Source organism: Leucoraja erinacea, chromosome 31, assembly GCF_028641065.1.
Source record: "Leucoraja erinacea ecotype New England chromosome 31, Leri_hhj_1, whole genome shotgun sequence".
In the NCBI taxonomy this organism is placed as follows: domain Eukaryota; kingdom Metazoa; phylum Chordata; class Chondrichthyes; order Rajiformes; family Rajidae; genus Leucoraja; species Leucoraja erinaceus.
Window position 1 is genome coordinate 11,223,217 of NC_073407.1, and position 15,804 is coordinate 11,239,020.

At 45.6% G+C, this 15,804-nt stretch overlaps 1 protein-coding gene across 4 annotated transcripts in view; it reads right to left on the reverse strand.

The window, feature by feature from the left end:
- The window catches only part of rgs3a (regulator of G protein signaling 3a), a 191,626-nt gene extending 176,824 nt beyond the window's left edge, over positions 1-14,802 (reverse strand). For 2 of the 4 annotated variants that reach the window (XM_055659928.1, XM_055659927.1), the window contains exons 1-2: positions 12,022-12,090; positions 4,893-5,043 (exon numbers count right to left, since the gene is read on the reverse strand). In XM_055659928.1, the coding sequence (XP_055515903.1) occupies positions 4,893-5,043; positions 12,022-12,075 (205 nt within the window). In that variant the 5' untranslated portion in view covers positions 12,076-12,090. Of the gene's footprint in view, positions 1-4,892; positions 5,044-12,021; positions 12,091-14,405 lie in introns of those variants that run through there. The other 2 variants (XM_055659929.1, XM_055659931.1) reach the window with 2 other exon arrangements.
- Positions 14,803-15,804: the final 1,002 nt, after the last annotated feature.

Below are 15,804 nucleotides of genomic sequence, written 5' to 3' on the forward strand. Positions count from 1 at the left end.
CTTCCGTCAACTCTCCCCTCAACCCCCGACGCTCCAACAAAAACTATCCTGACCTTGGTCGCTGACTGCGTTTAATACGTGTTGGAGTGAGCAATTGATCGGTTTAAGTACAGAGGGGCAATGAGGTTGGTACAGCAGATCATTATGAATGAGTTGGGCCAAATGGCCCGTTTCAACACTGTACCATTCTACAATTTAGTTTTAGTTTGAGAGATACAGCATGGAAACAGTCCCTTCAGCCCATCAAGTCCAAGCAGGCCATTGATCTATAGATAGGCGCAAAATGCTGGAGTAACAAAGCGGGATTGACAATATTTCAGGTCGTGACACTGCATCAGTTCTCCGTCATAGGATCATAAGTGATAGGAGTAGAATTAGGCCATTCGGCCCATCAAGTCTACTCCGCCATTTAATCATGGCTGATCTATCTCTCCCTCCTAACCCCATTTTCCTGCCTAAGATGGACACAACATACTGGAGTAACTCAGTGGGACAGGCAGCATATCTGGAGAAATGGAATGTTTGACGTTTCGGGTCGAGACCCTTCTTCAGACCAGACCCAAAACGTCACTCATTCCTTCTCTCCCGAGATGCTGCCTGCCCCGCTGAATTACTCCAGCATTTTGTGTCTATCTTCGATTTAAACCAACATCTGTAGTTCCTTTCTACACATTCATCATCCGTAAACTAGTTCTATCTTACACACATAGGGACAACTCTACAGACCCCATTGACCTACAAACCTGTACGTCTTTGGAATACGTGAGGAGACCTGGGCACCCGGAGAAAACCCACGCGGTCACAGGGAGAACGTGCAAACCGTACAGGTGTTAGGATTGAACCTGGGTCCCTGGCGCTGTGAGAATGCAACTCTACCGCAGCGCCACCGTGTCGCTCCTCACCCCTGAGCCACCACAACGATTCAAAGCACGACGTCGAATGTTTGCGAGATTTAGCTGTGCTTACGTCACTGTGAGTGTGTGTGTGTGAAAACAATCTGGTGTCTCATTTCACCAAGGCAGAGCGAGTGTGCATCAACGTTACCTGGAGCTGTGAATGGCCATGTGAAAACAGATCCATGCCGGGCTTTCCAGCCTGCTCCTGGGTTTCTGTTGGTAAACTTTGGCCTGCAAGATAATTATCAATACTAGCTGTTCTTTAACACATTTCCTCCTTGGTATCAAAAATAAACATCGCCAGCGAAGCATTATTCAAGTTGGAAAAAGATAGGGAACAATAGTCTGATGCTGTTTTATGCCTTCATTCACATTGATCTTGCAATTACTGTCTCGGCCTCACCCATGCAAAGTTTATTGACCCAGACTGGTTACAGATGAACGAATGATTGAATTATTCTTCCTATAAACCAGGGAGGAGAGATATGCCACAGAGAGCAGACCAATCTCCATTTGACTGATGCATTAACAAAAATAGTAGGGGAAACAAGGATTTACACAGAGATAGACACAAAATGCTGGAGTAACTCAGCCGGACAGGCAGCATCTCTGGAGAGAAGGGATGGGTGATGTTTCGGGTCGAGACCCTTCTTCAGATTTATGCCGTCCCACTTAGGAAACCTGAACGGAAACCTCTGGAGACTTTGCGCCCCACCCAACGTTTCCGTGCGGTTCCCGGAAGTTGCAGGTGGTTGCTGGAGGTTGCAGGTAGTGGAAGCAGGTATGGAGACTGACAAAAACCTCCAGGAACCGCACGGAAACCTTGGGTGGGACGCAAAGTCTCCAGAGGTTTCCGTTCAGGTTTCCTAAGTGGGACAGGGGCATTACACAGACCTGGTCTATGTTACGCACTTCTACAAGCAGTGCTGGGCCCAAACAAACAAACTGGGCCTGGGCAAATCATCACGCCAGGTTTTCGAGAAAGGATTTCAATAGTAGGTACTAAAATCAGTACACCAAGACAGCCACAAAATGCTGGAGTAACTCAGCGGGTCAGGCAGCATCTCTGCAGAAAATGGATAGTTCATACGTTCTCGGAGCAGAATTAGGTCATTCGACCCATCAAGTACAGTTGAAACTGGCCATCTGTACCCTTAGAACAGTCCCGAACTGAAACATCACCCATGCCTCCCCCCCCCACAGATGCAGCCTGTCCCACTGAGTTACTCCGACATTTTGTGTCTAATTAATCTATTCACTTACATTTATATTAAACCCAAAACATACCAAATATGAATTTTCATATTCGGAAAGAAGTTGCAAGTCCCAATCGTGGGATTAGAAACATAGAAAATAGGTGCAGGAGGAGGAGGCCATTCGGCCCTTCGAGCCAGCACCGATTCGTGTAATTGTTTCTCCAAATTACTAATATTTAGTGTCACAGGGCACACAACTCCACATTACACTAATCGCTATAATTAGGATAAAGTATGACTAGTGATACTCCCTATTCTAGCACAACACAAAACGCCAGAAACAGCAGCAGCGACTGAGCTTAATGTTAAATCAATCAAAAGCCCGAACAAAACAAAAAAAAACTGCGGATGCTAGAAATCTAAAAATGAAACCGAAAAGTCTGGAAATACTCAGTCGGTCAGGCAGCGTCTGTGGAAGAGAAAGCAAAGCAGCATTTCGTGCTGGAGAACCTTCGTTGGAATAAAATGAGATCAAAGAGCTTGCAAAGCAGCAAGAGGAAGACGTCTCCGAGCTGGTGAAACCAGGATGATCTCGGCGATAAATGGTAATCAAATGGTTTATAAAAAAATACAAAATGCTGGAGTAAGTCAGCGGGTCAAGCAGTATGATCCACCGAGTTACTCCAGCACTTTATGTAAATGAGGTAATTTGGTCACTGCCAGCAGGGGGCGCCACATGATTGGCAGCCCCGCCAACAGTCTGTCTGTTTCTTCTACATATTTTAATTTTGTTAAAAGTCTGTGTGAATGTCCTCCGGTTTGTTTTATGGGGGGGGGGGGGCAAACTGGGGTGTGCTTCCAACTTGCCGGAGATGCAATTGTTTTCCAGGTCGCAATCTCAGTCTCTCTGCGGAGCTGGAGGCATCCTCTGACTGACTTGAGCCCCACCGCGAGGCGTGGACTTAACATTGGAGTCGATCCCTTGCCTGGGATCGCTCCAACTGCAACCTGCAGACTTTACCATAGCAAGCTCGCAGTCTCGGGAGAGGCAGAGTCGGGAAGCTCCAACGATGCAGAGGATCGACCAGCCCCGACCCGGGATCCTATCGCCCGGAGAGGGGGAGCTGACATCCCCCCCACCTGATGCAGGAGCTGGTCGCCCCGACGCGGAGGGTCCTAACGCCGCCGGCTACGGGAGTCAAGATCGTCCCGTCAACGGAGGGCTCGAGGCCCCCGACCCCAGGACAGCAAACAAGGGAAAAGATTTGAACTTTTTGTTTGCCTTCCATCACAGTGAGGAATGTGGAGGAGTCACTGTGGTGGATGTTCCATGTTAAACTGTATTGTGTGTGTTCCGTTGCTTTATTTGTATGAATGACGCGGCAAATAAAATCCCTCGTATGTTGCAAAACACACTTGGCTAATAAAGTATTATTGTGATTGTGACTGATTGTGATTGTGGGTTAATTGGTTTGGTTTCATTGTAAATTGTCCCTTGTGTGTGTGCAGGACAGTGTTAGTGTGCAGGGATCGCTGCCTACACAGACTCAGTGGGCTGAAGGGCCTGTTTCCATGCTCTATCTCTAAACTAGACTAACCTAAACAAAGCCTAGTCGCCAACCATTCCCGTTCCCATACCAGCCTCTCTGTCCTGGGCCTCCTCCATTACCAGAGTGAGGCCACACACAAAGTGGAAGAACAGCACCTCATGTGTTGTGTGGGTCCCCCGTGTTGGGGGAGTCCAGAACCAGGGGCCACAGTTCAAGAATAAGGAGTAAGCCATTTAGAATGGAGACGAGGAAACACTTTTTCTCACAGAGAGTGGTGAGTCGGTGGAATTCTCTGCCTCAGAGGGCAGTGGAGGTAGGTTCTCTGGATGCTTTCAAGGGAGAGCTAGATAGGGTTCTTAAAAATAGCGGAGTCAGGGGATATGGGGAGAAGGCAGGAACGGGGTACTGATTGGGGATGATCAGCCATGATCACATTGAATGGCGGTGCTGCTTACTCCTGCACCTATTGTCTATTGTCCTACACCCCAACAGCATGAACATTGAATTCTCCAATTTCAACTACACCCCACCCCCCTCCTCTCCCCACTGTTTCTCCTTCTGATGTACCCAGGTCCTCCCATGCACAGCTTTTTTTCACTCCCCCGCCTCACCATTCCCTTGATCCAGTTCTTTTCCCCTCTTCCTCCTCCTACCTATCTCCTGCCTCTACCTCCTCTGGGTGGCTCCAGTATTCCTCTCCGCTCCTCCCTGTCCTGTGTGTTTATTGTTGTTTTATTGTATGGTATTATATGTATGACTGCTGCAATTTCGTTCAGACTTCGGTCTGAATGACAATAAAAGGCTATCTATCTATCCTGTCTTCATCTATCCACCACCCCCCTCCTTGGTTCCACATGATACCATGTACAGCCCTTTTGGCTTCTCCACTTTACAACCTCCAGCCTTGGTTCCCCTCTCCACCCTCCTCTCTGCCGCCTGTCTGATACACACCAGCACCTTTCTTGCCTGGTCCCACATAACATTTGCCAGTTCTTGCCCTCCCGTTTCCCCTCACCTCTTCCCAGCAGCTTCCTCCCCTCTACCAACCCAAACCCAAACCCAAAATGTCGACTGTCCATTTCCCTCCATAGATGCTGCCCGACCCGCTGAGCTACTCCAGCACTTCGCTTTCCGCTCAAGACTCCAGCATCTGCAGTCTTTAGAGCCTCCAGTACGCAAAGTATGTTGAGTAAAGGACATAGTTCTCATGTATATTTCTAGGTCTTGCACAATTTAAAGCAATTCCCTACCTTTTCCCTTCACGCCGACACGGCTAATCTTCCTCCTCTTTTTAGGGAAAGAGGATTTTTTCAGCCTTAGTGAATTTGCCATGACCGGCTTATGAGGTTTAGTTCCATTTATTCTTTGATAATCAAAGTTTTTCAGGCTATGATCCATTTCCTGAAAAAAATAAAACTACTTTAAAACTTTAGCTTGGCAGGTGTAGCGGATAACAGTACTATATGTAATACACAGTGGCACCAGTAGAGGGAGTTTAGTGAGATCAGAATGCACTATTCCTCCCATTGTACTAATTTTAATTACACTCAGATTTTGTTTCATTTAGTACAGCATGAAAAGAGACCCTTCGGCCCACTGGATCCATACTATCCATCCATCTCTGTTGCACACAAGTTCCATAATTCACATTAGGGGCAATTCACAGTGGACAATTGACCTACAAACCCGCACGTCTTTGGGGTGTGGGACGAAACCAGAGCACCCGGAGGAAACCCACGTGGTCATAGGGAGAACATGCAAACTCCTCACAGACAGCACCTAAAGTCAGGATCATACCCGGGTCTCTGCCGCTGTGAGGCAGCAACTCTACCAACTGTGCCATTGGAGCCCAAGGCTCACTAGTTAAACAAACTGTAGTGCTCATAACTTCATAGCTGAGGAGAGCACAAACAATGTCCTCAAGTTCCAATGCACAATGGCACTGAAGTCGTGCCCAGCGTCATATAAAGCAATTAAATCTTTATTTGCTACACCTTGGAGTAACAGTCATGATTTTAAATCACATGTGATCGCAAATTTAATAAAATTCCAAAAACATTTCATTGACTTTGTTTAGTTTATTATTATACCAAAAAAAATGTTATTGGGTGCGAACCCAGGGACAGGTTCGATCCTGACTATGGGAGCGTATCTGTACGCAGTTTTTACATTCTTCCCGTGACCTGTGTGGGATTTGTCTGAGATCTTCAGTTTCCTCACACACTCCAAAGAAGTATTTGTTTGTAGGTTAATTGGCTTGGTATAAAATATAAAATTGACCCTAGAGTGTGTAGGATAGTGTTAAGGTGTGGGGATCGCTGGTCGGTGCGGACACGGTGGGCCGAAGGGCCTCTTTCCACGCAGTAATCTCTAAACTAAACTAAAATTAGAAAAAGACAAAAAAGGTTAAGGGTTTGCAGCCATGAGAGAAGAAAAAATCAGAAACATAGAAACATAGAAAATAGGTGCAGGAGTAGGCCATTCGGCCCTTCGAGCCTGCACCGCCATTCAATATGATCATGGCAGATCAACCAACTCAGTATCCCGTACCTGCCTTCTCCCCATACCCCCTGTTCCCCTTAGCCACAAGGGCCACATCTAACTCCCTCTTAAATATAGCCAATGAACTGACCTCAACTACCCTCTGTGGCAGAGAGTTCCAGAGATTCACCACTCTGTGTGAATTTTTTTTTTTCTCATCTCGGTTTTAAAGGATTTCCCCGTTATCCTTAAGCTGTGACCCCTTGTCCTGGACTTCCCCAACATCGGGAACAATCTTCCTGCATCTAGCCTGTCCAGCCCCCTTAATAATTTTGTAAGTTTCTATAAGATCCCCTCTCAATCTCCTAAATTCTAGAGAGTATAAACCAAGTCTATCCAGTCTTTCTTCATAAGACAGTCCTGACATCCCAGGAATCAGTCTGGTGAACCTTCTCTGCACTCCCTCTATGGCAATAATGTCCTTCCTCAGATTTGGAGACCAAAACTGTACGCAATACTCCAGGTGTGGTCTCACCAAGACCCTGTACAACTGCAGTAGAACCTCCCTGCTCCTATACTCAAATCCTTTTGCTATGAAAGCTAACATACCATTTGCTTTCTTCACTGCCTGCTGCACCTGCATGTCTACTTTCAATGACTGGTGTACCATGACACCCAGGTCTCGCTGCATCTCCCCTTTTCCTAATCGGCCACCATTTAGATAATAGTCTGCTTTCCTGTTTTTGCCACCAAAATGGATAACCTCACATTTATCCACATTATACTGCATCTGCCAAACATTTGCCCACTCACCCAGCCTATCCAAGTCACCTTGCAGTCTCCTAGCATCCTCCTCACAGCTAACACTTCCCCCCAGCTTAGTGTCATCCGCAAACTTGGAGATATTGCCTTCAATTCCCTCATCCAGATCATTAATATATATTGTAAATAGCTGAGGTCCCAGCACTGAGCCTTGCGGTACCCCACTAGTCACTGCCCGCCATTGTGAAAAGGACCCGTTTACTCCTACTCTTTGCTCCCTGTTTGCCAGCCAGTTCTCTATCCACATCAATACTGAACCCCCAATGCCTTGTGCTTTAAGTTTGTATACTAATCTCTTATGTGGGACCTTGTCGAAAGCCTTCTGGAAGTCCAGATACACCACATCCACTGGTTCTCCCCTATCCACGCTACTAGTTACATCCTCGAAAAATTCTATAAGATTCGTCAGACACGATTTACCTTTCGTAAATCCATGCTGACTTTGTCCAATGATTTCACCACTTTCCAAATGTGCTGCTATCCAATCTTTAATAACCGACTCTAGCAGTTTCCCCACTACCGATGTTAGACTAACTGGTCTGTAATTCCCCGTTTTCTCTCTCCCTCCCTTCTTAAAAAGTGGGGTTACATTTGCTACCCGCCAATCCTCAGGAACTACTCCAGAATCTAAAGAGTTTTGAAAGATTATTACTAATGCATCCACTATTTCTGGAGCTACTTCCTTAAGTACTCTGGGATGCAGCCTATCCGGCCCTGGGGATTTATCGGCCTTTAATCCATTCAATTTACCCAACACCACTTCCCGACTAACCTGGATTTCACTCAATTCCTCCAACTCCTTTGACCCGCGGTCCCCTGCTATTTCCGGCAGATTATTTATGTCTTCCTTAGTGAAGACGGAACCAAAGTAGTTATTCAATTGGTCCGCCATATCCTTGTTCCCCATGATCAACTCACCTGTTTCTGACTGCAAGGGACCTACATTTGTTTTAACTAATCTCTTTCTTTTCACATATCTATAAAAACTTTTGCAGTCAGTTTTTATGTTCCCTGCAGGTTTTCTTTCATAATCTATTTTTCCTTTCCTAATTAATTACAGGAGAAGAATCTGATCGTGGTCTCTGATGCACAGTAGGACAGTATATCAGTGTGTGCTTGTGAATGACTAGTGCGTGGTTGTGATGGCTAATGCTAGAGCTCCCTCTTGTGGACAGCGCACACATGAAGTCCTTCAACAAAACTCACCTGGAGAAGTGAATGGAACGGGGCGAATGGAAAGGCTGTGATCTTTCCAGCAAGTTTCACGCATTCACTGAATAAATTTCAGTAGATGTTATAAAATACAATTCTACGTTGATTTTCTTGAACATAAACAACATGATATATCTTTGTTGAGGAAGAATGAAAAATCATAGAACATTGAACAGTATAGCACAAGATTCGGCCCTTCGGCCCATAACGTTCGTGCTGAACATGAGGCCAAGACCAACTCTTATCTACCTGTCCGTAATCGAAATCCTCCATCCTCTGCATATCCATATGCCCATCCAAAAGTGTGTTAAATGCCATTATTCTGCCTCGACCACCAACCCTGGCAGCACGTTCCAGGCACTCACCACCCCGGTGTGTAAAGATTTTACACCGCACATCTCCTTCAAAGCACGCCCCCCCCCCCCCCCCCCCCCCCTCCCTTAAAGCTCTGCTCTCTAGTATTTGATTTTTCCACGCTGGGAAAAAAGACCCTGACTGTCTACCCTATCATCATTTTACAGACTTCCATCAGTTCTTCCTGCAACCTCTGGCGTTCCATAGAAAACAAACCAAGTCTGCAAACCTGCGCGTCTTTGGAGTGTGGGAGGAAACCGGAGCACCCGGAGAAAACCCACGCGGTCAGGGAGGGAGGGAAGGTACAATCTCCACACAGACAGCAGCCGTAGTCAGGATCAAAGCTGGGTCTCTGGCGCTGGGAGGCAGCAACTCCACCGATGTGCCACCGTGCAGCCCAATCCCCTTCAGTCATTGAAATAAACTGTAAACATTTGAGACCCCACCCCAACATCTGCAGTTCATTGCTTCCACATGGATCTTTCACACATCTCTCAGCCTGTTGTTTGGAACAAGCAGTAATGAAAGTCTAAAACACAGGGATTACTGGGAATTCCGTGGGGAAGACAGCAACAGCAGGGAGAGGAACATTCATGTCCCGAGTCAAGAACAGGTAAAGTGGGAAGATAGGTGGTCTTAAGTTACAGACGGGAGAGATGTGGAGAAACCAGAGGACTGTCATACGGTGAAGACCATGGTTACCATGGTAACAGTTACTTTAAAAAAAACACCAAGTGGAAAATGATATGGGGGGGACAAAACATTAATAAACTGAAGCGGAAAGTCTGCCGCAGGTGGAATAAAAGCATTTATCCAATAGTGTTAAACTCAGTATTAGTTTTCAATGGTGGTGATGTATCTGGTTGAAAGACGAGTTGCTGGAGGCTATGGTTATGAACAGAGAGGTGAGAGTGGGGTTGACAGGAACCCCAGCCCCGGCCTCTCCTTGTAGGCTGAACGGAGATGATCTGTACAGCATCGGAGAAAAGCGGCACAGAGGCACAGCGGGACAGCACTGCCTTACTGCGCCACAGATCCAGGTTCAATCCCAACTACGGGTGCTGTCTGGATATAGTTTGTATGTTCTCCCCATGACTGCGTGGGCTTTCTCCAAGTGCTCTGGTTCCCTCCCACACACCAAAGACGTGCAGTTGTGCAGGTTAATGGGCTTCTGCAAATTGTAAAGTGTTCCTAGTGAGCTGGATAGTGTTCATGTACGGGGTGATCGATGGTCGGCGCGGACTCGGTGGGCCGAAGGGCCTGTTTCCATGTTGTATCTGTAAAGTCTAAAGGCAAGAGTGGGGCAGAGAATTAAAGTGGGAGGAGACGGGAACCCCAGCCTCTCCTAGTGGACTGAATGGAGATATTTTTCACCCAGAGAGTTGTGAATCTGTGCAATTCCCTGCCACAGAAGGCAGTGGAGGCCAATTCACTGGATGTATTCGAGAGAGAGTTAAGGGCCTGTCCCACTTACACAACTTTTTCGGTGACTGCCGACACCCGTCATAGTTCGCCGAAAATTTTCAACAAGTTGAAAATTCAGCAGCGACCAGAAAGACGCTACGACTCTTTGGGTGACTGAGGAGACTATTTCACGACCATACAGTCGACACCCTGGCCACATGTCGTGGGGTGAAGCCTGTATGGCCGTGAGTAGTTGCCCAAAGAGTCGTACCTTGTTCTGGTCGCCGCTGGATTTTCAACATGTTGAACATTTTCAGCGACCTGCTGCGACTATGACGGGTGCCGGCAGTCGCCGAAAAAGTCGCGTAAGTGGGACAGGCCCTTTGGATATAGCTCTTAGGGCTAACGGAATCAAGGGATATGGGGGAAAAGCAGGAACAGGGTACTGCTTCTGAATGATCAGCCATGACCATATTGAATGGCGGTGCTGGCTCGAAGGGCCGAATGGCCTACTCCTGTAACTATTTTCTATGGTTCTATTCTGCAAAACACTGGAGAACACACCACAGGCGGGGGGGGGTTATTCTGCAAATCATAGCACTGACAGACAGTTCACAGGGGTGACCCTGAACCTCCAGTCTCCTTCACTTTACTTCCCCACCCCAATCCCACTCCCACCAATTTGTCCTAATCCTGACTTTACCAATTTCAGGCGAGTCAGTTTTATTCCACCGATGCGACAGGCATTCCTCTACAGCTTGTTACATTGACGTTTGCTTCTGTATCATTTTGTTCCAACTGCCTGTTTTGAAAGTAATTGTTACCATGATAAATGTACCCTGCACCCTACAAGTTCATAGGTCATAGGAGAAGAATTCGGTCTGTTCCACCACTCGATCATGGCTGATCAACTTTCCCCCGCTCAACCCCATTCTCCTGCCTGCCTGCTCCAATCTACCATGCATGTATCCATCTACCCTACAGTCTGAGAAACTTTGGTCCTCTCTCTTTCCCCATGTTATCGTGGCTGGTGTTTGCAACATTTTTCTCTTTCCAAGTTACTTCAATCACATGTTCCTAATTGTATAGGATATAGAAACAAAGAATTAATACACACAAGGACACAAAATGCTGGAGTACCCTGTAGCATGTTGGGCCAGGTAGCATCCCTTAAAAACATGGATAGGTAGACACAAAATGCTGGAGTAACTCTGCAGGTGAAGCAGCATCTCTGGAGAGAAGGAATGGACAACTTTTCAGACTGAAGGGTCTCGACCCGAAACGTCGCCCACTCCTGCCCTCCAGTGATGCTGCCCCACCTGCTGAGTTCCTCCAGCATCTTGTGTCTACCTTCGATTTAAACCAGCATCTGCAGTTCTTCCTTGCACATCTTAAACATGGATAGGTGATGTTTTGGGCCTGAAGAAGGGTCTTGACTTGAAACGTCACCTATCCGTGTTCCCCGGGGATGTAGTCTGACCCGCTGAGTTACTCCAGCATTTTGTGTCTATCTTCGGTGTAAACCAGCATCTGCAGTTCCTTCCTGCACTTGCTGCCTGGCCCATGGAGTTACTTTTGTGTCCTCTTGTGTAGCCGAGTCGATTGTTGTCACCTCCTTAATCCTACCTGCTATTCACTGCGCTCTCTCACTTTGCCTATTGACTGTGAAGGGCTCATGTATATTTAAACACACAGCTCTGAATAAACAGCTTTTTGTCTCACATGCAAACCTGTAACTTGTGGACACATGCTGCTTGTCAGCAACAACGGTGAGGATGTCCTATTGTAATGACAATACGCACACACCCTTTAAAAAAAACTGCTCCTACCTTTCATATCTGCTGCTCTTCTGCACCCCAGCACTCAATGCCTTTCCCCATTAATGATCTAGAGCCAGGATTTTGCCATTAATGCTGTGCCTTTTCATACCTATTTTGATGATTTCACCAAGATAATGCCTTTTTCATGATCGAGTGCCTAAATCAGCCTTTTTTTGCTAAACGGTCGAGCTATTTTCTCTAATTGTACCATGATTACAATGACGTTTTCTACGTTAACACGTTAATATTAATGTTATTATTAACGTGTTAACATAGTGTAACTTACAAGAAAACTTCCACCACCGGGGCAAAACCGGGGGCGCCACTGTCGGTCGTTCATTCGTTCGTGCCGCTGCCCGCTGGTTCAGTTTTCTCCAAGATCTAATTAAGAAAGAACTGCAGATGCTGGAAAAATCAAAGGTAGACAAAAAATGCTGGAGAAACAGAATGGGTGAGACAGCATCTATGGAAAGAAGGAACAGGCGACTTTTCGGGTCGAGACCCTTCTTCAGACTGATATGGTGGAAGAGGCTGAGACAGGAGGGCTAGAAGGAGAGCTGGGAAAGGCGAGGGGAGGAGGGAGAAGACAAGGGCTATCTAAAATTAGAGAAGAAGTCAATGCTGATACCCGCTGGGGTATAGACTACACAAGCTAAATACCCAAGCTTGTCTCCTCACTACATTTACTGCTGGCTCCAGTCGCAAATCTGCGTTTTTGAGTGATCTGTGTAAGGCATTCATTGATGCTGGAATTCCACCGTGAAAATTGGAAAACAAATCTCTCAAGAGTTTTTTTTAGGGAAATACACAGAGGAACATATACCGAGCGAGTCATCATTACGGAAAAATTATGTTGACAGCAACTTCAACATTGTTGTGCAGAAAATTAGAGATGAAGTTGCATGCGACAAAATATGGATCTCAATAGACGAGACAACCGATGCGGTGGGGAGATATGTTGCCAATGTGGTCATGGGTACACTGGAGGTAGGTCAGCCATCAAAGGAGTAGTTGTTGATTATTTAGCGCCTAAACATCCTGGCTCTAATGATTACCATTAAAATTCACAACTCAGTTTCAATCAGGAGGCGAGAACTTCAGTGAAGAACTCTCTTTCTAGAGAATTCATGGCTGATTTCTTTTATAATACGTGCATTTAAAAAGATTTCCCAGAGGTTACACCAAGAATAGTTTCCTCTGTTGCAACATCCACACATTTCCAAAACCTCTCAAAGGCCTTTGTGTGTTTATATCTTTCGCAAATATTTAAAAAGTTAAAAGGGCATCAACCCAAATCCATGCTCCTCTTTGATGCCTGATTATTTGCAATCCACTGCTGACTTTCATGCTTCTAAAGAGTTAATCTCAAGAAGAAAAAGTGAAAAGACTTTCTCCATCTGATAGTGATTAGAGGGCGGAGGGGAGGCCAGCAGGTTATTATGTGAATAAAGGAAACAAAGAGGACAAGGCGACACTGCAAAATGTCCAGCACACCATCCTGCCGGCAAGTAGTAATAACACACACAATATTCATCCAGCTAAAGAACTTGAAAGGCTATTATGTCGTTTTTGATTTGTAACAAACATCAAAACAATCTGTACTAACAAGGTACAAGGAACTGCAGATGCTGGTTTACAAAATAAGGCACAACGTGCTGGAGTAACTCGCGTCTCAGGCAGCAACTCTGGAGAACATGAATCTCTGGAGAACATGGATAGGTGATGTTTCAGTCTGAAGAAGGGTCCCGATCCGAAACGTCACCCATCCATGTTCTCCGGAGATACTGCCTGACCCTTTGAGTTACCCCAGCATTTTATTCTTTCTTCTCTACTAATTATGTTGTTGAATATTGAATTAAACTTTCGTTAAAAGGTTCCATTTAAATCCGACTTCACTCGTTCCAGATAATTTAGGTTCAGTAAACTCAAAAGCCTTTGCATTAATGATATCTCCTATCTTTCATCTTCCCGCAAATATTTATCGCCTGTTAAGGAGGACGTTTTAACTGAAAACAGTTATACTTTGACATCTGCTTTATCAAAAATAAAGTTATCTGCAACGTTATTAATGCAGCGACAGTGGATAAAATCTACACACACAACCCTGACCAAAGAGTGAGTATTGATACAGTAACAGAAACTTACTAATTGGCCAGTGCATGTAACTTTTTAAATTGTTAGTTCTAGACTAATCTTTTCAATGTTATAAATTAAAAAGGGGAATAAATGTAAAATGTTAATAATGCTCTAAACCAACAGGCAAAACTCAAAATAGCAAAATGCATGGTGTGCATTGATTATTTTATCACGATCCCAACAGACCTAACTTCTCTCACGGCAGCCACATCTGTCTACCATTAATGCAACAGTCAGAAACATTAAAAGCGGGTTTTCTGCAAAGTGCTGCCGGCGATAGAAGCAGTGGTCGGGGCTGCAACAAACAGACTAGGCGTTTCTCTGAAGAAGATCGAAATATTTTAGAGATTCCTTTTTTTCCTAGCTGCTGCATTACATGGCTTTCAGCTCAACTTGAAGCAATCTAAAGGCATTGGTCTACACACAGAGGGGATGCTAGGACTATGAGCTATCTTCCAATTACTATTTGTAAAATTACATTCAAATGCAATTGTTTAACTTATGACAAGTAACTAAATCAAGGAGATTACTTACGTGCTGTGGTCTCTTTCTCGCACAGAACGAGTTTCCCTCGAGAAGTATCTCAAAGATTTATAGTCTGCTCTTGCGCCTTCAACCAGCAAAAAACACTTCGACTGGTTCAGAATCTGATCCGTTCTTCTCAGTTACACTTATGTATTTTTTTTAGTTCGGGGGTGGGGTTGTCACCTCACAGGCATGTCCCTGGCTTCCCGCTTCTCTCCACTCTGTCTAGTCTCAGCAGATAAACAAGCACAAACTCCACTCTTCTGCCGTTTCTACGTTTACCAGCAAACAGTCCGACCACACTCCCCTCCCTGATACACAAGGCACTTAAACAAACAGACTCTGCCAGTACATCTCGTTAAAAAAAAAATCCTGGGCAAGCACTTCTTACACAACAGATGTACCACGACTTTAGAGGGGGAAAAGTGTGTTGTTTTGACTTTCCACACATTCAAAAAGAAAATGTTCTACAGTTACCATACCAACTTGTCACACATCATGTGACCTGATACCAATTTACACCCCCAGACAAAATTAATGATTAAGATGAATTTAAGTACTGGTTTGAAGGGCAGAAAAATTCATGACTTCCCAATGAAACGGATTTAACCAGTTAATTGTTGTTCCAGGATTTTTCAACATAAATTTAATTGACTACTGCAGTCTGGAAGAAATACGTTTTCAAATAACTTGGCTAATTTTAATTATCAATGCAAAAACAAAACATGGAATTCCAGAGGCTTGAAAGGAAAATAGGAATATCTGGAAATGCTCAACAGGAAGGCAGCGTCTGTGGAGAGAGAAACAGACTAAAGGGTTTGCATTTAGCACAAAGTGTTGGAGTAACTGAGCGGGTCAGGCAGCATCTCTGGAGAACGTGGACAGGTGACATTTCGTGCCTGGATAATTGGAGGGGGGAGGGGGGGGGCACAGCCCAAAGCCTAGCGAGCGATAGGTGGATGCAGGTGAGGGAGGGGTTGAATGCAGATGGATGGACAAAGGTTAGAGATTTTTTTAAAGGAGACAAAAGGGTGTCAAATAAGGAGAGAAGAGGCGTGAAATGTAAAGCCAGAGGGATATGGGGGTATGGGGATATATGGGGATATGGGGGTATGGGGATATGGGGATATGGGGGTATGGGGGTATGTGGATATGGGGGTATGGGAGATATGGGGTAATGGGGGTATGGGGATATGGGGGTATGGGGATATGGGGATAGGGGGGGTATGGTGGTATGGGGATATGGAGGTATGGGGGTATGGGGATATGGGGGTATGGGGTATGGGGATATGGGGGTATGGGGGATATGGGGGTATGGGGATGTGGGGATATGGGGATATGGGGGTATGAGGGATGTGGGGGTATGTAGGTGGGGGGTATATGGGGGTATGGGGGTATGGGGATATGG